This window comes from Schistocerca serialis, chromosome 9 (assembly GCF_023864345.2).
Source record: "Schistocerca serialis cubense isolate TAMUIC-IGC-003099 chromosome 9, iqSchSeri2.2, whole genome shotgun sequence".
NCBI classification, from domain to species: domain Eukaryota; kingdom Metazoa; phylum Arthropoda; class Insecta; order Orthoptera; family Acrididae; genus Schistocerca; species Schistocerca serialis.
This window is the reverse complement of record NC_064646.1, coordinates 14416363-14440378: the sequence shown is the minus strand read 5'-3', so window position 1 is coordinate 14440378 and position 24016 is coordinate 14416363. Positions and strand designations below refer to the sequence as shown.

At 41.4% G+C, this 24016-nt stretch overlaps 1 protein-coding gene across 1 annotated transcript in view; it reads left to right on the top strand.

Annotated features, from left to right (window-relative positions):
- LOC126419242 (2-oxoglutarate dehydrogenase complex component E1-like) overlaps nucleotides 1-24016 on the top strand; it is a 185011-nt gene that overhangs the window by 117815 nt on the left and 43180 nt on the right. The window contains exons 12-14 of the mRNA XM_050086387.1: nucleotides 10939-11089; nucleotides 21225-21352; nucleotides 22665-22843. Coding sequence (XP_049942344.1) covers nucleotides 10939-11089; nucleotides 21225-21352; nucleotides 22665-22843 — 458 coding nt within the window. The remainder of the gene's footprint in view (nucleotides 1-10938; nucleotides 11090-21224; nucleotides 21353-22664; nucleotides 22844-24016) is intronic.

The window sequence follows — 24016 nt, the reverse complement described above, 5'->3', positions numbered from 1 at the left end:
CAGGAGTAGGTTTAATAATGAATAGGAAAATAGGAATGCGGGTAAGCTACAACAAACAGCATAGTGAACGCTTTATTGTGGCCAAGATAGATACGAAGCCCACGCCTACTACAGTAGTACAAGTTTATATGCCAACTAGCTCTGCAGATGACGAAGAAATTGAAGAAATGTATGATGAAATAAAAGAAATTATTCAGATTGTGAAGGGAGACGAAAATTTAATAGTCATGGGTGACTGGAATTCGAGTGTAGGAAAAGGGAGAGAAGGAAACATAGTAGGTGAATATGGCTTGGGGGACAGAAATGAAAGAGGAAGCCGCCTGGTCGAATTTTGCACAGAGCACAACATAATCATAACTAACACTTGGTTTAAGAATCATGAAAGAAGGTTGTATACATGGAAGAACCCTGGAGATACTAAAAGGTATCAGATAGATTATATATTGGTAAGACAGAGATTTAGGAACCAGGTTTTAAATTGTAAGACATTTCCAGGGGCAGATGTGGACTCTGACCGCAATCTATTGGTTATGACCTGTAGATTAAAACTGAAGAAACTGCAAAAAGGTGGGAATTTAAGGAGATGGGACCTGGATAAACTAAAAGAACCAGAGGTTGTACAGAGATTCAGGGAGAGCATAAGGGAGCAATTGACAGGAATGGGGGAAATAAATACAGTAGAAGAAGAATGGGTAGCTTTGAGGGATGAAGTAGTGAAGGCAGCAGAGGATCAAGTAGGTAAAAAGACGAGGGCTAGTAGAAATCATTGGGTAACAGAAGAAATATTGAATTTAATTGATGAAAGGAGAAAATATAAAAATGCAGTAAGTGAAACAGGCAAAAAGGAATACAAACGTCTCAAAAATGAGATTGACAGGAAGTGCAAAATGGCTAAGCAGGGATGGCTAGAGGACAAATGTAAGGATGTAGAGGCCTATCTCACTAGGGGTAAGATAGATACCGCCTACAGGAAAATTAAAGAGACCTTTGGAGATAAGAGAACGACTTGTATGAATATCAAGAGCTCAGATGGAAACCCAGTTCTAAGCAAAGAAGGGAAAGCAGAAAGGTGGAAGGAGTATATAGAGGGTCTATACAAGGGCGATGTACTTGAGGACAATATTATGGAAATGGAAGAGGATGTAGATGAAGATGAAATGGGAGATATGATACTGCGTGAAGAGTTTGACAGAGCACTGAAAGACCTGAGTCGAAACAAGGCCCCCGGAGTAGACAATATTCCATTGGAACCACTGACGGCCGTGGGAGAGCCAGTCCTGATAAAACTCTACCATCTGGTGAGCAAGATGTATGAAACAGGCGAAATACCCTCAGACTTCAAGAAGAATATAATAATTCCAATCCCAAAGAAAGCAGGTGTTGACAGATGTGAAAATTACCGAACTATCAGCTTAATAAGTCACAGCTGCAAAATACTAACACGAATTCTTTACAGACAAATGGAAAAACTAGTAGAAGCCAACCTCGGGGAAGATCAGTTTGGATTCCGTAAAAACACTGGAACACGTGAGGCAATACTGACCTTACGACTTATCTTAGAAGAAAGATTAAGGAAAGGCAAACCTACGTTTCTAGCATTTGTAGACTTAGAGAAAGCTTTTGACAATGTTGACTGGAATACTCTCTTTCAAATTCTAAAGGTGGTAGGGGTAAAATACAGAGAGCGAAAGGCTATTTACAATTTGTACAGAAGCCAGATGGCAGTTGTAAGAGTCGAGGGACATGAAAGGGAAGCAGTGGTTGGGAAGGGAGTAAGACAGGGTTGTAGCCTCTCCCCGATGTTGTTCAATCTGTATATTGAGCAAGCAGTAAAGGAAACAAAAGAAAAATTCGGAGTAGGTATTAAAATTCATGGAGAAGACATAAAAACTTTGAGGTTCGCCGATGACATTGTAATTCTGTCAGAGACAGCAAAGGACTTGGAAGAACAGTTGAATGGAATGGACAGTGTCTTGAAAGGAGGATATAAGAAGAACATCAACAAAAGCAAAACAAGGATAATGGAATGTAGTCTAATTAAGTCGGGTGATGCTGAGGGAATTAGATTAGGAAATGAGGCACTTAAAGTAGTAAAGGAGTTTTGCTATTTGGGGAGCAAAATAACTGATGATGGTCGAAGTAGAGAGGATATAAAATGTAGGCTGGCAATGGCAAGGAAAGCATTTCTGAAAAAGAGAAATTTGTTAACATCCAGTATTGATTTAAGTGTCAGGAAGTCATTTCTGAAAGTATTCGTATGGAGTGTAGCCATGTATGGAAGTGAAACATGGACGATAAATAGTTTGGACAAGAAGAGAATAGAAGCTTTCGAAATGTGGTGCTACAGAAGAATGCTGAAGATTAGATGGGTAGATCACATAACTAATGAGGAAGTATTGAATAGGATTGGGGAGAAGAGAAGTTTGTGGCACAACTTGACCAGAAGAAGGGATCGGTTGGTGGGACATGTTCTGAGGCATCAAGGGATCACCAATTTAGTATTGGAGGGCAGCGTGGAGGGTAAAAATCGTAGAGGGAGACCAAGAGATGAATACACTAAGCAGATTCAGAAGGATGTAGGTTGCAGTAGGTACTGGGAGATGAAAAAGCTTGCACAGGATAGAGTAGCATGGAGAGCTGCATCAAACCAGTCTCAGGACTGAAGACCACAACAACAACAACATGATAAAGCAAGAGATGATGACTGTAAAATATTTTCTGCATGAAGATAAGATTATCTTGGGGTTTAAGCTAAGCATTAACATGAAGTCATTTCTTGCAATAGCAAGGAAAACTAGCCACCCACTTTCCTGCCTGCCATAGATATTAATGTTGAATTTTGTGTGTGTGTGTTTTGTACTTGTGGTTGTTTTTAGAGTGACATTTCATTTTACAAATGTTTCCTATTTTGTGTGTAACTGCGCATATGCAAGATTTCCTTTCGTGGAATTAGTTTTGAAGTTTATTGCCTTTATGCTTGTGTTTATTTCTTCCTCTTTACTTAGCTACAGGTTCATTACTCCACTGTTTCTTCACTCTTCGATGACTTAATACGGTTCATTGTATTTATTACGACCTCAGTTAGTATTAAAGATTGCCATCAACTAGGGAAAGGTGGTTAACATATTATCTGTTTGAGTTAATTTTGTAACTTTTCTATCAAAACTAATTGTGTAACTTTTATGTTTCATTTTTATTTTATTGTAGGCCCTAGTTCTATAAAAGATATTTCACTTTTGCAACAATGCTGTACAGGTAGAATATTCGAGAAAGCAGGTGCTTTGGACTTACGAACAGTCTTTCGCAGGCTCTAGATACATGCTTGGAACGCTTGAAGGAAACGACCACCTTTTGAGGTGTTCCATTCTTCAGGTCATAGGTGCTTAATGTATTAATCGCTGTACGTAATTACCATTTGTTATCATTTGATACCCTTCTGTTAACCATCACTGCCTTGCAATTTTATTTTTATATGCTGTGTTTTCTAACTGAAAATATACAAATCATAGCAACGGACATAAGAAAAACTACAAAAAGCCAGATCCACCTGTTGCTAAAGCTGAAAGAAACTCAAGATTACGGTGCTTGAACTCAACAAAGAGAAATGCGTTATGGAATGATGTTCTGAGGTAACTCGTCACTTAGAAAGAAAGTATTGATTCCACAAAAGAGAGCAGTAAAAATAATATGTGATGTTCACTCACAGAAATCATGTAGGCACAATAATCTTCAAGGGGGTTGGCATTTTAGCTGCGCTGTCAAATACATATATTTGTTAATGACATTCGTCATAAACAGCCCATCACAGTTTGAGAAGGACACTAGAAGGAAAAAAGATCTTACCCATTATTAAAGCTGTCAGTGGCTCAGAAAGGAGTTCAGTATGCAGCAACAAATATCTTTGGTCACTTGCCCAATAACATAAAATGTCTGGCAGGTAGCAAAGTAAGTTTTAAATTGAACTTAAAAATCACTTCTTCTGGACAACTTCTGTTCCATTGATGAATGTATATTGGAAAGGTGGTAGCCAGAGAAAAAAGATGTTCTTTCCACATCATTTCCATAAAAGAAACATTCAAATGATTTATCAAACATTTAACTAACTAACTGACCAACCAAAGACTGTTGTACTGACAGTCGTACAGTAGCACCCAAAAGAAAAATGATTTAAAGCAGCAGCTGAGGATTTGATCCACCTGCTAAACAGTACGTTGAAATTAATCTGTTATTTAGTGAAGAAGTCGTTTCTTATACACAACCAATTTTCTTCTACTCAAGCTATGTAAATGACCGTAGTACACAATTATAAATTCATGTAATTAAAAGAATTATATATAAAAACAAAGATGAGGTGACTTACCGAACAAAAGCGCTGGCAGGTCGATAGACACACAAACAAACACAAACATACACACAAAATTCAAGCTTTCGCAACAAACTGTTGCCTCATCAGGAAAGAGGGAAGGAGAGGGGAAGACGAAAGGAAGTGGGTTTTAAGGGAGAGGGTAAGGAGTCATTCCAATCCTGGGAGCGGAAAGACTTACCTTAGGGGGAAAAAAGGACAGGTATACACTAGCACACACGCACATATCCATCCACACATACAGACACAAGCAGACATATTTGGTCTTTAAATATGTCTGCTTGTGTCTGTATGTGTGGATGGATATGTGCATGTGTGCTAGTGTATACCTGTCCTTTTTTCCCCCTAAGGTAAGTCTTTCCGCTCCCGGGATTGGAATGACTCCTTACCCTCTCCCTTAAAACCCACTTCCTTTCGTCTTCCCCTCTCCTTCCCTCTTTCCTGATGAGGCAACAGTTTGTTGCGAAAGCTTGAATTTTGTGTGTATGTTTGTGTTTGTTTGTGTGTCTATCGACCTGCCAGCGCTTTTGTTCGGTAAGTCACCTCATCTTTGTTTTTATATATAATTTTTCCCACGTGGAATGTTTCCTTCTATTATATTGATGTAATTAAAAGAAAGTGTACATAGTCAAAACAAATGATGTACATTATAGTTTTGCAAATTAATCTGAAACCTTAATTCAGCAGTCCCATTTCTAAAGATATTGCACTGCAGTTGAGTCTGTTCTCCTGTTAGTACCATAGTTATACAATAATTTACATTACTTAGCATGAAGTATGTAATATCCACTGCATAATTGTGCAGTCATTACTTATCACCCCTCAATATTATATTTGATTACATACACACCTCAGAAAACCAGTTGTCAGTTGCCTTTGTTTCGGTGCCTCAAATTTAGCTTATTTGGTTCTCTTATTGTTATTATACAAGGGCGATGTACTTGAGGACAATGTTATGGAAATGGAAGAGGATGTAGATGAAGATGAAATGGGAGATAAGATACTGCGTGAAGAGTTTGACAGAGCACTGAAAGACCTGAGTCGAAACAAGGCCCCGGGAGTAGACAACATTCCATTAGAACTACTAATGGCCTCGGGAGAGCCAGTCATGACAAAACTCTACCATCTGGTGAGCAGGATGTATGAGACAGGCGAAATACCCACAGACTTCAAGAAGAATATAATAATTCCAATACCAAAGAAAGCAGGTGTTGACAGATGTGAAAATTACCGAACTATCAGTTTAATAAGTCACAGCTGCAAAATACTAACGCGAGTTCTTTATAGACGAATGGAAAAACTGGTAGAAGCGGACCTCGGGGAAGATCAGTTTGGATTCCGTAGAAATGTTGGAACACGTGAGGCAATACTAACCTTAAGACTTATCTTAGAAGAAAGATTAAGAAAAGGCAAACCTACGTTTCTAGCATTTGTAGACTTAGAGAAAGCTTTTGACAACGTTAACTGGAATACTCTCTTTCAAATTCTGAAGGTGGCAGGGGTAAAATACAGGGAGCGAAAGGCTATTTACAATTTGTACAGAAACCAGATGGCAGTTATAAGAGTCAAGGGGCATGAAAGGGAAGCAGTGGTTGGGAAAGGAGTGAGACAGGGTTGTAGCCTCTCCCCGATGTTATTCAATCTGTATATTGAGCAAGCAGTAAAGGAAACAAAAGAAAAATTCGGAGTAGGTATTAAAATTCATGGAGAAGAAGTAAAAACTTTGAGGTTCGCCGATGACATTGTAATTCTGTCAGAGACAGCAAAGGACTTGGAAGAGCAGTTGAACGGAATGGACAGTGTCCTGAAAGGAGGATATAAGATGAACATCAACAAAAGCAAAACGAGGATAATGGAATGTAGTCAAATTAAATCGGGTGATGCTGAGGGGATTAGATTAGGAAATGAGACACTTAAAGTAGTAAAGGAGTTTTGCTATTTAGGGAGTAAAATAACTGAAGATGGTCGAAGTAGAGAGGATATAAAATGTAGACTGGCAATGGCAAGGAAATCGTTTCTGAAGAAGAGAAATTTGTTAACATCGAGTATAGATTTAAGTGTCAGGAAGTCGTTTCTGAAAGTATTTGTATGGAGTGTAGCCATGTATGGAAGTGAAACATGGACGATAACCAGTTTGGACAAGAAGAGAATAGAAGCTTTCGAAATGTGGTGCTACAGAAGAATGCTGAAGATAAGGTGGGTAGATCACGTAACTAATGAGGAGGTATTGAATAGGATTGGGGAGAAGAGAAGTTTGTGGCACAACTTGACTAGAAGAAGGGATCGGTTGGTAGGACATGTTTTGAGGCATCAAGGGATCACAAATTTAGCATTGGAGGGCAGCGTGGAGGGTAAAAATCGTAGAGGGAGACCAAGAGATGAATACACTAAGCAGATTCAGAAGGATGTAGGTTGCAGTAGGTACTGGGAGATGAAGAAGCTTGCACAGGATAGAGTAGCATGGAGAGCTGCATCAAACCAGTCTCAGGACTGAAGACCACAACAACAACAACAACATATTGTTATGGATGATGATAATATCATTAACATGATCAGAATCTAGAAAACTTCTTTTCTGAGCCAGTACCATCCCTGCCTTATTAAAATTTCTTTCACTCGAGGTACTACTGGCAGGTATGCAGAAAACCTCTTTGCTGAGTTTTGAGAGGGCACATGAATTTGTTTTCCACCATGAAAGAAGGTCTGTGAACTCATCGTTTGGACTCTCCATATTCGTATATTTCTCAACCTCATCTTTCGACTTTGAGGTGGATGTTCGCCACTTTTGAAATTTTTTTGTGGGAGAAGGCACGACTTCTTTGATTATGTTTGTGTCAACAACATTATTTAACATTTTTTGCACTTCTTGATGAATTTTTTCTCTTCTTTCTTCAGGAAAAACTAATAGTTCCTTGAAACAGGGATGCAAGAACGTTGCCACATGATGAATGTCATGTAGTTCATTTAGTACTTTCTGTTTTATAAACAGTTCTGCCCTTTCATTTAGCTTACACATTGTCACATTGTCAGCTCCAGTTTCGCAGAGACCTATCAGTTTCAAAATCCATGGCACTACAAATGATAGTGTTGGCTCATTGTCTCCTTCCAAATCGTTCGTAGCCTCTTTGAAAACCTTCAAAAATTGAATAACGCTTTCCATAGTCACATTCTGATATGATGTCTTCATCTTGCGTTTGTTTTAATCACTCAAAACAATCTCTATTTGGTCTTTCTGTGAATGGAATGAGTCTAACATCATGTACACACTGTTCCACCTGGTTTCTACATCATAGTGTAAGGTTTATCTAATCTCACAACTAAGCCAGATCGTTTCATAAAGCCTACTAGTTTACGTACAGTTAGGATGGAGTCATACACTGCAGGAATCTCATCCATTAAGAAACGTTCATTGAATGTGTGGCTCAGTCCTGTATTAATACAGTGCATCACACATGGGAGTCGTTTGCATGCTTTCTTGATGTTAGCTCCCTGATCTGTAACAAAAGTAACCTGTCTTAGTTCCAAGGACGTTTTCTGCAACTCTGACATTTGTTCATATATTTCTGTAATGATATGTTCACCAGTCTTGGCAACATCAGGAAACCTCATACTTAAGTGTACACTGTTTTTTAGTTTCCATTTGTCCGTCGACTCATCAATACAGTTGGATGTGATAGTCAGGTAATGGGTTTTATGATAACTGTGTCCACAGATTGCATGTCATTGAACACTGGTTTTTACCAATTGTGTCTTTCACTACTGGAATAAGTTCACTCTTGACTTGATCAGCCAATTTCTTAATATGTCGTGCTACAGACCTTGGGAAAGGTAGCACGTCTTGGGTGGTGATTTGTCCGTATTTTGCTCCTGTATTTATCAGTTCTTGAGCTAAGCTTATGAAACCTTCATCTCTTACCATATGAAATGGTCGGAGGTCTGCTGCACACATTAAAACACATTTGTCCCTAATAGATATTTTATCAGCACTGGCAGCTGCAATGCTTGACAAGCATCAATCATCCTTACATTTATGTATGTTCCTTCCAGTTGTGCTTCCTTTGTAAGCAAGCAATGCTCCACAATTTCCATTTTGGCACTTAACGTAACCAACTGGAAGCTGTGTATCTCTTTCAACAACCACTTGAAACAGTCTTAATAACCACCTTCATGTATGTTTCATGAAGACCATTTTTCTTTTTGTTTACAGACACAACAAATGTATCAATTCATTAAAAAATACTACACAAACGAAGTGATTCGATTAATCAAATACTATCATGTCACGAATTCAGAAGCTCTATTCTGTAATTACTTAGTAATAATTGAAGGGATTACCTTAAATTTTTCCCAACTGGAACTACCACTCCTTACTCCCACTTTATTTATCAGAATGTACGTCCCATCAGCAAGTTTCTCCAACACATCTTTTGTGATGGTAGTTATTGCACTGGTCCTGGTTCCGCAACCACTCGTACTGAGTTTAGTCCCATGATAATTTACTGCCTAACGATATGTTACAATAAAGCGAGTCTCTCGGGCCAGCACGTGTCCTATTCGACAATCCTCGCCTAAGCTCATTTTTGTAGTGTGACATCAGTCATCCCCACCTCACGCGCCTGTGCCAGCGATAATGAGCCCCGTACTCAGCGAGAAGTGTGCAAGACTGAGCAGCGTTTTGACGTGCTCTAAGTCATAGAGTGGAAAAGGAGAGAAATTAAAAGACTGGGTGGGTGGCGGTGGTGGTGGTGGTGGTGGGATGACGGCTGTATAGTGCTGTAATGGGAACATGGAAGGGGCTGGATGGGTGAGGACAATGACTACCAAAGTTTGAGGCCAGTAGGGTTATGTGAACGTAGGATGTATTGCAGGGAAAGTTCTCACCTGCACAATTCAGAAAAGCTGGTGTTGGTGGGAAGGATCCATATGGCACAGGCTGTGAAGCAGTCATTGAGTTTAAGGATATCATGTTTTGGCAGAGTGTTCAGCAACAGGGTGGTCCACTTGTTTATTGGACCCAGTTTGTCGGTGGTCATTAATGTGCACAGTCAGCTTGTTGGTTGTCAAGCCTACAGTGAATGCAGCACAGTGGTTGCAGCTAGGTCTATTACAGGGGTATGAGCCATGAGGTAAGGGATTGGGAGCAGGGGTTGTGTAAAGATGGACGAGTATATTATGTAGGTTCAGTGGACAGCAGAATACTGCTGCGCGGGATTAGCCGAGTGGTCTAAGGCGCTGCAGTCATGGACTGTGCAGCTGGTCCCAGCGGAGGTTCGAATCCTCCCTCGGCCATGGGCGTGTGTGTTTGTCCTTAGAATAATTTAGGTTAAGTAGTGTGTAAGCTTAGGGACTGATGACCTTAGCAGTTAAGTCCCATAAGATTTCACACATTTGATAGCAGAATACCACTGTGGGAGGGGTGGGAAGGATAGTGGGTAGGATGGTCCTCATTTTAGGGCATGACAAGCGGTAGTCGAAACCCTGGTGGAGAATATGATTCAGTTGCTCCAGTCCTGGGTGATACTGAGTCATGAGGCAAATGCTCCTTTGTGGTCGGATGTTGGGACTTTGGGAGGTGGACGGTGACTGGAGAGAGAAGGCATGGGAGATCTGTGTTTGTCCCTTTATGCTCCCACAAGCAGCACTTTACCATATTACGCCCCTACCCTGCTCCCCCTCCCCCTCTGCACAGCAGCCTCGTCCTAACCCCTACCACCCAGACTGCTTCTCCCGTCACATGCAGTTGCTCAAAGTCCAGCCTCGGTGGCCAGAGACAGTGGGTGTACGTGTGTGTGTGTGTGTGTGTGTGTGTGTGTGTGTGTGTGTTAGAAGAAGGCCTTCTGGCAAAAGCTCACTTATAACAAATATATGTTTGTTTTAAGCATTTTATTTGTTAAATTCACTTAACCTGATGAGTTTAGGACTTTTGCCTATCATCTGATGCCTCATTGCCAATACACACGTCACAGAACATACAAAATTAAATGATTAAGTCATTCAAATGTCTTATAATAAGACCCACTGAGCCTACAAAATTGTAATCGACTAGATGCAAAACCTGTTCGATGCCATGTAGATGACATATGACTGTATCTGTTCTGGCTGTTGTGTACTTAGTTATCTCTTTAGATATATAAACCAGTGGTACAGTAAAATGTTTATGTATAACATTCAGTTCTGCATTTCAAAAATCTCTGTTTCTTGGCATTAGTTCTGATTTTCTATGTCGTCCTCTAGTTCAATACAGCCAGTTTTTATTTGCATGGACAAATATTGTTAGAATATAATGAATTCAGGTCACTCCTCATACACATTTATGTGGAATATAATATTACTGTCAACATTTATCATGAAAGAGAGAGTGCAATAATTTTATTATATTTATGCCATGGCTTTGTTATGTAATAGTAACTTTTTCCCATATATAATGCACAAGAAGCTTATGTCCTTTCATATTCAGTATTCTGTTGTAAAGTTTTTTACCTTTCTTTCTTTATTTTTTACTTTTTGTTGCAGACAAACATCATCAGGAAAGCATCAAACAGCACAATCTTTGCATTAATGTTCTTCTGCTGTAGGTTTAGAACGCATATTGAGAGCACGAATGGAAATGGTAAAGGCGAGAAAAGCTGATTGGGCTCTTGGTGAAGCAATGGCTTTTGGTTCTCTGTTGAAGGAAGGAATCCACGTCCGCCTAAGTGGACAAGATGTAGAGAGGGGCACATTCAGGTATGTGAGTTTGTAATAACTTCAAGTTGAACAAATATATTTCAAGGAAGACGCAATACATGAAAGTCACAGATCAAGTATACAGAGTAAGATGTGTATACACTTTAACAGTCAAATCATAACTGAGTCCAAGTCTAGCCGCCATTGGCTGGCTGGCAGACAGCGCCGCATGTAGAGGACGTGCGTAACTGCGTGGCGGCACTTTCAAAGATTGGCGAGTCACAACACTTTTCCCTCCTTTGAATTTTTTGCACAGGTCTTGATGGAGGTGGCCTGTAGATTGCTAACGTCCATAGGTGTTGTTTGACTGGCCATAAAGTCTCGAGGAGGAGGCTTCCTGTACGGACGGAAGTGTCCCCGATGATAGCGGGTCGAGATGTCAGGACACGTGGGGGTTGAATCTGCTGGGGCCCCGTGCACCAATCTGCCCATTGCGGCAAGTCCGGTTGTTATAACAGGAGACATGGGCGATGTGTCCGTGTCTGTAGGAGGAGGAGGCGAGTAGAGTTGCTCCGACAGATGATGGTCACCTGGTTCCTGCATGGGCACGTCTCCTGGTGGTGTCAGTTCTTGTGCTGGCACCGATATGATGGTGAGAGGACTGCATTGTGAGTAATGAGAGATTCCAGTATTCCGAGTGTCAGGTAGATCCGAAGGTGGTGTACGGCATCCGGAACAAGCGTTGCCAGCACACGAGGCCGAAGCTGGTCCAAATGACGCACGCAACACCTGTGTCCGTCTGGATTTCATACAGGAGTCGGCCATGGTGTCGTAAGATGTGGCCAGGACTCCATTTTGGCTGCCTGCCATATCCCCGTACCCATACAAGGTCGCCGGCAAGGAACCGGCCATGCGAAGGCACTTGCGGCCGTGAGGTGGAAGGCCGCAGAAGATGAAGTAGCGTGCGGGGCTGTTGGCCATGTAAAAGCTCAGCCGGGCTGTGGTTGCCCATGGGGGTGAAATGGTAAGAAGCCAGAAATTGGAGAAGTGCATCATCAGCAGCAGAAGAAGTCAGGAGTTTCCTCATTTGAGCCTTAAATGTGTGGACCAGTCGTTCAGCCTCACCATTTGACTGGGGATGGAACAGAGGGGCCGTGACATGCATGATGCCGTGACGGGCACAAAAATCCGCAAAATCGGAAGAGGCAAATTGCGGACCATTATCAGTAAGAAGAGTAGAGGGAAGGCCTTCCAAAGAGAAAATGCAAGCTAGAGCATTGGTGGTTACCGCGGTAGTAGGTGGTGTGCAACGGACAATGAAAGGAAAGTTAGAGTAGGCGTCAATAACGAGAAGCCAATAAGTACTTAAAAAAGGTCCCGCGAAGTCAGCATGGAAACGCTCCCAGGGCTTCTCAGGTGAAGGTCACAGTGACAAAGACAACTTCGTGTGAGAGACACCCCAGTGCCCTTGGTGAAGGAGGCGCAAGACCGAAGCACGCAAAGACACAGGTACCATAACATGCGGCAAAGCGTTTTCGGTGGAAAGGAGGATAACACCATCCCTAGCCGTGAGGCAAAGCGTAGTAGTTCCGTCTTAGCGGATGGACGATCTGGCCAACCCTTCTGAATACAGTGTAAAACCTGGGAGAGGGTAGGGTCAGAACCCGTAGCAGCCGCCAGCCAGTCCCCGGTGATGGGGAACCGTCCACAATCTGCTGCTCGGCAACATCCAGGTGGAAACACGAAAGTTCGTCCCTATCGAATGCCAGATCAGGACCCATGGGAAGGCGAGACAGTGCATCAGCATTTGCATGAATCTCATAATTGGAACGAGACAAGTAAAGAGCCCAACGCTGGAGGTGGTGTGCAGCCTTGTCGGGAAGTGACATTGATGGATGATACAAGGAAACAAGTGGTTTGTGATCCGTAACAAGATGAAATTTGGATCTATAGAGAAAAACACCAAACTTATGAAGAGCATAAATAATGGCCAAAGCTTCTTTTTCAGTTTGAGAATACTTTTGTTGGGCATCCATGAGCGTTTTGGAGGCATAAGCAATGGGTTGTTCAGAACCATCAGAAAAATGGTGCGCAAGGACTGCACCAACCCCGTATTGAGAGGCGTCCGTGGCAAGAACAAGATGTTGGCCAGGTCAATAAGCAGCCAGGCATGGGGCCTTTTTCAGCATAGTCTTTAATTTCTGGAAAGCCGCATCGCTTGACGTGGACCAGTGAAAAGGCACATTTTGATGCAATAGGCGATGCAACGGCTGAGCCATCAAGGCAGCATACGGTAAAAACTTGTGATAGTATGCTATTTTCCCCAAGAAGGCCTGCAGTTCCTTAACAGATGTAAGGCAAGGAAGGGCATCCATCGCAGCGACAGTTTGCTGAAGTGGACGAATACCATCCCGAGAGAGTTGAAACCCCAATTATGTGATGCCTGAAAAAATTTTGATTTCTGAATATTACTCTTAAGACCGTCAATCTGTAAGACATGAAAAAGTGTGCAGAGATTTTGAAGATGTTCGTCAGTGGTGAAGCCAGTGACAACAAGTCGTCCTGGTAATTTATACACCCAGAGACAGTGAGCAATAATTGTTCCAAGAATCACTGAAAGAGAGCAGGGCCGCTGTCAACCCTGAATGGCAATCGTTGGTATTGATAGGGGCCGAAAGGCATGTTAAGGACCAGAAACTGCTGGGAAGCAGCATCGAGAGGAAGTTGATGATAAGCTGCTGACAGGTCAAGTTTAGAAAAATACTGGCCTCCAGCAAGTTTAGTGAACAATTCTTCAGGTCGAGGCATAGGGTAAGTGTCGATAAGGCATTGAGCATTTACAGTGGCTTTGAAATCGCCACAGACATGAATATCACCATTTGGCTTAGCAACGACAATGACAGGACAGGACCACTCACTGTAAGTGACAGGAAGCAAGACCCTTGAAACAGTGAGATGATCCAGCTCCCATTTGACCAGATCATGAAGGGCCACAGGAATGGGCTGAGCCCTAAAAAAACTTAGGCCGAGCAGTGGGTTTGAGTATGATATGAGCTTCAGAGTCGTTTGCACGGCCTAACCCAGGAGAAAAAGGGAACAAAAATGTCGTTGACAAGGAATCCAGTTGAGCATAAGGAATAGCATCAGAGACGATATTGACAGAGTCATCAATGGAGAACACAAACACGCGAAAGGCATTGAAACCAAAAAGATTCTCCGCATTACTATGGTCGACCACAAATATGGGAACAGTGTGAACGACAGATTTGTAAGATACCTTGGCATCAAATTGTCCCAAGAGAGAAACCTTCTGTTTATTGTTAAGTCCGTAATTGCCTAGTGACAGGTGACAGGATTGGAGAACCCAACTGAAGATACCTCTGAGAATTGATTATAGTGGCAGCAGGACCAGTATCCACCTGCATGCGAACATCTCGACCAAGTATTTGGACAGTGAGGAATAACTTCCCTGAAAGGGAAGAAGTACAGTTGACAGACAACACAGAATCAGAATCAGCATCATGGTCATGACCATCACGTATGCAGTCAGATTTGCAAACGGATGACACATGAACTCTCTTTTTTTTTTTTTTTTTTTTTTTTTTTTTTTTTTTTTTTTTTTTTTTTTTTTTTCATTTGTGACACACAGCGCAACATTGTGGACAATCTTCTCGTGAATGTTTCGTAAAACACCGTGGACATGAAGGAAGTTGCTGTGGGTTTTGCTGCAATTTCTTAGAGGTTTGTTTACGGTTAGGCCGAAGCTGTGCTTGGGAGCATACTGCAGCCATGTCAGCTGGTGGGGACGCGCCACACACTTCGTCAACATCGCACAGAGGTTGTATTTCCCCGACGTCGCCCCATGCCTCTATTTGCGCTCCAACGGCGCGAGAAATTTCAAAAGACTGAGCGATGGATAGGACTTCACTAGAGTCGGATTTTCCAACTGAAGGGCACATTGCCTAACTTCTTTGTTGGGCGCCGATCGGATAATAGCATCCCATACCATGGAATCGGCATAGGATTCTTTGTGAACTTCAGTAACAAATTGACACTTTCTACTGGAGGCGTGAAGTTCGGCAGCCCAAGCATGATAGGATTGATTCAGTTGTTTTTGACAACGATAAAAGGCAACACGAGAGGCTACCACATGCATTTGCTTTTGAAAATAGACAGACGGAAGTGAGCACATTTCAGCAAAGGACAAAGACGCAGGATCTTTCAAAGGAGCCAATTTCGACAACAACTGATACATTTGAGGTGAAATCCAGGAAAGGAACTAAGACTTACATGTTTGTTCGTCCGTGACATGAAATGCCAAGAAGTGCTGTCCAAGACGTTTTTCGTAATCAGACCAGTCTTCGACGATCTCGTCGTAAGGAGGAAAAGTAGGTAGAGATGACGACGAGAGACGCCCCGCATTTGATGTCGCGACGAAATCACGAATCGCATTTGTGAGAAGTGTTTGCTGTTCTATGAGACCTCGCAATAGTTGCTCTAAAGTAGCCAGGGAAACAAGTGGAACAACGATGGAAGAGAAAAATCCCATCCTTGTCGCCAATTGTAATAACTTCAAGTTGAACAAATATATTTCAAGGAAGACGCAATACATGAAAGTCACAGATCAAGTAAACAGAGTAAGGTGTTTATACACTTTCACAGTCAAATCATAACTGAGTCCAAGTCTAGCGGCTGCTGGCTGGCTGGCCACTTAGGTGGCGCTGCTGGTGCATGGCTGGAAGACAGCGCCGCATGTAGAGGACGTGCATAACTGTGCGGCGGCACCTTGAAAGATCGGCGAGTCACAACAGAGTTTATGATTGATAATACCTTCAGTGACTGACAGAATTTGCCTTGACTTGATTCACTGATTTGTGGAACATCTTGTTGTACTTTTTATTTACTGTCCATCAATAGTTACACTGAGCATATTTAAATAAAACAGAGACATTATGTTAATATTATTCTCAAGATGAAGTCTTTCTGCCAGCTTGTTACAGTTGTATTTTGCACACAGGGTATACTTGTGATGTAGGATGCATGCATGCATGTTTAACGTGAATACTGCTCCTGTTAATTCTGCTCACACTAATGTTGGAGAGTGTGTCACTCTTTGAGTGTTTTGACAAGCCCTAGATGGAGGGTGCTCTCAAATGTGTAAATGCAGAGCTTCAGGAGAATTTCAGTGGGATGGGACAATCACACATTGGGGTGGTGAATACAATGGCACTTTGTTGGTCACACCAGAAACAACATGATCTACATCTGAATATTTCCAGTAATAGATTACTTGCTTGGCTAATTTCTGGAAGCATTCAGTATAGTCAAAGCACTGTATGTCCAAACCCTGTGATTTCCAGTGTTGTAAAGTTCTGTGAAAGACGTAGTGGCATAATAACTAGGGCCACAGCATGACACAATTAATGGAAGCCTAAGAACTGGAACTTGGACAACACAAAGGGAAAAACTCAAAGTATTTCTGCAGGTGTATCATACATAGCAGAATATCATTTGAAAGTCACAGAAATCATGCAGATGCACCTAACTGGATACAAGTTGTTATGACATTACTGTTGACGTCGAATGACATTACTGTATGCACAACACAAGGGAGGAGGTTAATAACTGCATACAGGACAAGTGGAATAAATGAGTACTGAACTGAACAGCCCTTTGAATGGTGTACTTCACTTAAGATTTGTAAATACATTTACAAGATAATGGTGTTGAAAGGTGTCAGGTCCCCAACAGAAAATGTTATAGACTCCATTACCCTGGTGCAGAGATTATTTACAACATGTAGTAGAAATAAACTGAAAGTCAAAGTATGTGACAATATTCATGTTCATTTCATCTCAAATAGTAATGATGGAAGTGAGAAATATGTAACTTCAGGTACAAACAAACAATGGAAAGCCCAGGATGGAATATTAACAATATTATCAAAAGGATAGGATTGTGACTCACTGTATAGATGACATAAACAGCATAACTTCAGATTGGTTTCTAGTCAAGAAGAGTTTACACAGAACATCACTAAAAAAATTTTTATGCAAACTTTAGTGACGATCTATCTCAATTACTAAGCTTGAAAATAAAAGGCAGTATTGCTAACAACTGGTCTTGAAGAACCACATGTCAGGGTAACATAACTACCTCAGCAACTTATTAAGCAAGGAAAAATGGTCAAAGGTTTAAAATCGATGATCTACATGGAAAAATTCAGCACCTTCATTAATGCGCTATTTCGTTTATTAGGAAGTTGTGCCAGAATAGTTGCTTATAATAACTAATCTTCATTCATGAGAGGCTGTTTTGGCACATATTGCCATTGCGAAATATGTCTAAAATGATGTGACTTCCATATTACGTCATTATTTTAAAAAAAACATCCCATTTCTTTCAAACTGCATTCACATGGAAAACTGTAACCATAAGGGGCCAACTACAGAACAGACAGTTGGATCACAAGGGGACTAAGGATTTTACGACAGAAAAAGGAACTACTTCATAAAAACTTGAAAAAAATCATCATCTGAAATGAAGGCCTGTGGAGTATTATAAAAAAGAATCTGGTGAAAGCAGAGCACCACATAAAAATGCAATACTGTCACAAGAAAATAAGAAAGTAATAAACCCTTTAATAATTGCCAACACATTTAAAATGTTTTCACTGATATTGTTGCTGATATGAAAAAAACCAAACATAAATAAGAATACTGAATCCAATGAATATAAAATAAATGCAAGTAGTAGGTCAATGTATGTCAGCACTGCCTCATAAGATGAAGCGAAAAAAGCAGTAAAAGGACTGTAGGCATTAATGATATCCCTGCAACATCCCATTTCTATATATCAACAATAAACCAATTGGTAACTGCACAGAAACCAAATTCTTAGGACTGTGGCTGCAAAGCAATGTAAAATGGAATAAACAAAGTTGAGCAAGACCTGCTACCTTTGTTGCTCACTAAAATCCTGCTGTAGTGATAAAATAAATAAGGCATTTCATACCTATTTTGATTCTTGCTGTAAATAGGGCGTCCAGCCCATTCAAACTGCAAAAAGGCCATTGAATCATATTTGTATGCAAACCTAGTGACTAATTGTAAACGCTGCAGTATTTAAGAGCTCTGTTTATCATTCTTTCCTATGTATTTACATAATGGAAATACCTAATATTCTTTAAAATAAGTGTAATAGATAAGGACGATAGATTGCAAAAAAAGAGAGAACACATTTTCATATTTATGATCACTTTACTATACACGAAAAAAAAACTTAAATGTGATCAAAATCAACACAGCCCTGTACCAAAACGGCACTTTGCATATCTTTGCTGCTCATCATGGCTCACTTTGAAGTGGGTCTCATCACTGAAGATAATTCTACTCCTGTCAATGAATTTCCAGTCTGAAGTAGTGTTTGTAGACACCATGGACAGTAGTGGGATACCACACTGCCTGTGGCCTGCCTTTTAGCCCACCAACCAACAGTAATGGTCTGGGGTGCCATTCTTTTCATATCAGGATCCATTTGTTTGTCATCTGTTCCACCCTTACAGTACAGTGGTACACCAACATATTCTACACCCTGTTTTGTTGCTCTTCATGGTAAGCCATCCTGGGCTAACATTTCAGCAAGATAATGGCCATGGCACATGGTAAGAGTTCCTACTGCTCATCTTTGTGCCTGCCAAACCCTACCTTCACCAGCAAGGTTGCTGGATCTCTCGCCAATTGGACAGAATTTGGCACTATATCCCTTAGGAGGACAGCCAACATCTCTGTCAATCTGTGCCATGTTGAATAATTGCTTGCATAAGGGACAGACTTGGAACAACACATTACTAACTTGCTAGATTTGTGAAGCTCTCTCTTTTGAATAAATCATCCAATTTTTCTTAAATTGTAATTATTTGTTTTTCTATACATGTATGTCACATATGCCTTTTTTGTCCCATGTGGATAATTCCTTTGTGACACACACCTTTATTTTTTTAGTGTAAATACTTCAATGTGCGAAGTGTATTACTCGTAATTTAAAATATGTATGCATAGAAATCACTTTCATCTGTATTACAAACTGACTTGTCCAGTGTCTTATACATAATCTCCTTTTGTAGACAACAGTATCGCTAAACATCATCACCACCAAACAAGAATTGCCAATTTGGTATTTTCTGTCACATTGCCAAGGTCATTGATTAGTTGCTAAAATTTTTACTGTTCGTGGTGGTGGTGGTGGTGGTGGTGGTGGTGGTGATATCCTGCCTGAAGAATGGCTTGATGCAGCTGTCCTTGCTAGTCTATCCTATCCAGATCTCTTCATTGCAAGTCTCTGTAACTACTGCAGACTTAGTCTTCATGTAAATTTATATACACAGTACTTCTCTCCATTTCCAAATTATCTCTTCCTTGGTAGCTCAGGATGTGTGTCATCAATCTTTGCCTTCTTTTAGTCAAGTTGTTCCATAACAATCTTTCCTTCCTGACTTGACTAAGTACCTGTTCATTGGTTTTGTGATCTACATAGCCAAACAACAGAAAGCAGTCAATCATATTAACAAGTGAAATTACGGGAATTTGGAGTGGGAATACGTTAAAAATGATTCCTGCAAGGTTTGTCAGTTGAGCCAGTTGTCTTCTTGCTTTACACAAATTATTAATGAAAGCTGTCGGAGGCGTCTTCAAATGCTGTGATGAAAAAAATGTTCTGATGACTGATTCAAACATATTCTTATCAGACAGCTGGGAGGTTACTGGAACAGGTATGCATGTGGTTTACAGCAAGCAGCCTTGCTCTTAAACACACAAAATCACACTACAAAATTTTAGACAAGAGAAGATGGCTTGTAGGTACTAGAAGTGGGGAGATTGGTGGGTATACATAAATGAAATTCCATGGGTGAAGTTCCTAGGAATTAAGTTGGGTAACAGATTGAAGTGTAGCAAATTTTGTGGGCAACCAGGTGTAGAACTGACCCATTATGAATAAGGATGCTTCAGCTGTGTGATAAATCTTTATTTGTGATCTACCTTTGCAGCATTAGAGCCACTTCATGAGGGCTACAAATTTATAATTTATACCAGAAGATAAACAGTAGATGACACACATTATTTGTCCATTTGTGATAAAACTGTTTAACTTTTAAGAGGTTGGTTGTCCAATTTAAAATAGAGCACAATGTAGGAAACATGCCAATGCAGGAAGTGAGAACACAAGGTCTGCACTGGCCACCTAGACATACTGAGATGGCATAAGCACATAAATGAGCTAATCAAATAGCTCAGTCCTACCTACTTTGCACAAAGTAATCTGTGGCTGAGTTGACCTACAGATGGGACTTCTAGCTTACTTGGAATACTTTCACTTGCCTCATTTCCATGGCTTAACGTTCAGAACAATTAGCTAAGACAAAAAAATTATTTGTTCAACAAACACATGCTCTAAGAACGTCATGTAAAGGTGATAACCGAAAATGTTGCAGAAGCCCTTCCAGGAATTTAGAGATTTTAACCCTTGTGGGCCAGTACATTTACTCATAACAGAATGTGTGTCTTATAATAAAAGTGAAATTAGTATGCGCTGTATAATTTACAGCCATAAACAAGCAATAAAAATAATTTCCATTTAACCTGTTTGCCCCTTTTAGGATTCAGAAAGAATTCGTATATTCTGATGCAAAAGCCTTTAACAAATTGCGAATAGATATCCGACAGGAAATTGAAAAACACAAGATATCAAAATACAAATTAAAAGAGCACGTTATTAGCTTTCTATAATTTATCAGGACATTTGTGAGTAAGTTCCATTTTACAGTGTGCACATTAACTATGACATACGAAGTAGCAGATGGTTTTATGTAGCACATCAAAACAATAGTGAAATAATATAACAGAAAATCAATGGTATTTTCAGAGCAACTGCTTTTTTCCTAAAATATTAGTAGGTCAGTACTAGTTGTTGTTTGTTCATAGTGTATTTAAGTTGCTCTCAGTGGCTGTCTCTGGCTATTAATGTATAGCAGCTCAACTTTTCTTGTTCCACATACCTAAAAACTCTCCTTCATAATGGTATTTATGGGATGCTGTGTGTGATATGTTGTTGTTAGTAGTAGCAGTAGTAGTAGTACCAAATATACTAAAAAATTGCTATGTACTTTTAATTTTTTTCTTTTTTATTTTATTTTTAGTCACAGGCACCATGTACTTCATCACCGGAAAGTAGATAAGGCTACATACAGGCCTCTATGTTACCTTTACCCTGACCAGGGTTCTTATGTTGTTTGTAATAGCTCTTTGTCAGAGTTTGCAGTATTAGGTAAGTTAAAATTTTCTCAAAATTTATGTTACATCGTCAGTCTTCTTAGCACATAGAATTGTGAATGATAATCTTGAGAGGATCAGTAATCCTGACTCTGCTCTCTAGTAAAAGAAAACTCCACCAAGATTTGTGCAGCACACATAGTGAACATTATCACGCATGACAAAATTTTTTGTCAAGCTCCTATGTAGACCAGTCTTACCCTCAGCAACACTATAGTTAACAAATATAACTAATTATATATTTTTTTGTTTCACTACTCTCTCTCCGCCTCTCCCTCCCCACTCTCCGCCTCTCCCTCCCCACTCTCCGCCTCTCCCTCCCCACTCTCCGCCTCTCCCTCCCCACTCTCCGCCTCTCCCTCCCCACTCTCCGCCTCTCCCTCCCCACTCTCCGCCTCTCCCTCCCCACTCTCCGCCTCTCCCTCCCCACTCTCCAGCTCTCCCTCCCGCCTCTCCGCCTCTGCATCTGCCTCTCCGCCTCCACCTCTCTGCCTCTCCGCCTCCGCCTCTCCGCCTCCGCCTCCGCCTCTCCCTCCCGCCTCTCCCTCCCCCCACCTCTCCGCCACCGCTTCTCCACCTCCGCCTCTCCGCCTTCGCCTCTCCCTCCCCCCACCTCTCCCTCCCTCTGCCTCTCCCTCCCACCGACTCTCCACCTCCGCCTCTCCCCCCCCCCACCTCTCCGCCTCTCCCTCCCCCACTCTCCGCCTCTCCCTCCCCCCACTCTCCGCCTCTCCCTCCCCCTACTCTCTGCCTCTCCCTCCCCCTACTCTCCGCCACCGCCTCCGCCTCTCCCTCCCCCCACTCTCCACCTCCGCCTCTCCCTCCCCCCACTCTCCACCTCCGCCTCTCCCTCCCCCCCACTCTCCACCTCCGCCTCTCCCTGCACCCTGCCCACCCCCACTCTGCCTCTCCCTGCCCCCTCCCAACCCCCACCTCTCCCTCCCAACCCCCACCTCTCCCTCCCAACCCCCACCTCTCCCTCCCAACCCCCACCTCTCCCTCCCAACCCCCACCTCTCCCTCCCAACCCCCACCTCTCCCTCCCAACCCCCACCTCTCCCTCCCAACCCCCACCTCTCCCTCCCAACCCCCCACCTGTCCCCCCACCCCCACACCTCCCTCCCCACCCCCAACTCTCTTTCCCCACACACCCCCTCTCCCTCCCCACACCCCACCTCTCCCTCCCCCCCCCCCTCACCTCTGTGCCTCTCCCTTTCCCCATCACCCCTTAGAGCTGGCAATATAATTTGTGTCTATAATTTATCAATTGTCATTGTTCTGTTTATCTTTAAAACAATGTAATTTCAGGCTTTGAACTGGGATATTCTATGACAAATCCGAATGCCTTAGTTTGTTGGGAAGCTCAGTTTGGAGATTTCAACAATACTGCACAGTGCATCATAGACCAGTTTCTATCATCGGGTCAGGCAAAATGGGTGCGACAGTCTGGACTAGTGATGTTGCTACCTCACGGTCTTGAAGGGATGGTAGGTTTTAGTTATTTTATGTTTCTTGATGAAATACTGAAATGCTCTAAGTTAATTAAACAAAGTGTAGAAACCTACTTATTGTCTGAAGTACACATTTTGCTTACTAAATTTTTGTTTCAATCAGTGTGTTTCTTTTTTAAAGGCAACTATTACATTCAGAATAAAACTCATTTCATTGTTGCAATAAATGCTTAAAATGGTTAATGACTAAACAAAAATATTCCTATAGTTGGATTAACAGTCCGCGAAGTAGAATTTTAGAGATAAATATTACTGTATACCAATGTTTGGGAATTCAGAACATTTGCATGAATGATGTTATGGTTTTAGATGCATCACAGGTGTTTTAGCCATTAGCATTTATACTCCTTAGAAATAGATGTGCGGGATTGCTAGTCCCCCTCAGTAGTGATATGAAAAAAATTTAAAAAACAGTCGTTAAAAATAAATTAATAATAAAAGGAATAAATAGATTTTATTCTCTGTGAAAACAGCTTTTCAGTGGAATATATCTTTTGCAAAAACTTTCAGTATTTTTTCTTGAGTAGTCTTTTGTTTTCTTCTTTTGGCTCTACTTAAGCTTTCAACAAGAGGCTTTTCTGTTGAGAGACAGCAACATTTTCTCACTAGTAAACAGAGTGCTACTCTGATTTAAACTTTTTTTGCCATTATTTTTATTTTGCCACCCAGATCAGTAACTGCAGAACATGCCAAACACTTATTTGAAACATGTAGCATGTAAGCCCTGATTAACAATTACAATGCCCTTTCATGACCCATATTACCACAATTGACAATGAAATGGATAGAATTGACAGGGTAACTAAAGGGGAAATAGAACCGAAAGTCACTCTACTTGTGTTCTTCAGGATGACTGTGTGGTCGAAATATATTGACTGGTTTTGTTTTCTGGTCACTGTAGTGTAGAAACTACAAACAGGTGACAGGTGGCCACGAGCATGAACGATGACAACTTGGAATGCTCAAAGGGTGTGGAGTAGTGTGGGGGAACAGTTCCCACCTCCCTCTCACAGGACTGCCAGCCTTCACCCACATTCTGTGTTCCACATGGTCATGTGGATTGCCAGTCCCTTCTGGTGTTATGAGAGTTGAACTCTGTGATGAAGAGGGGATTAATCTCTTCACTCATTTTAAAGTAAGAAAAGAAGC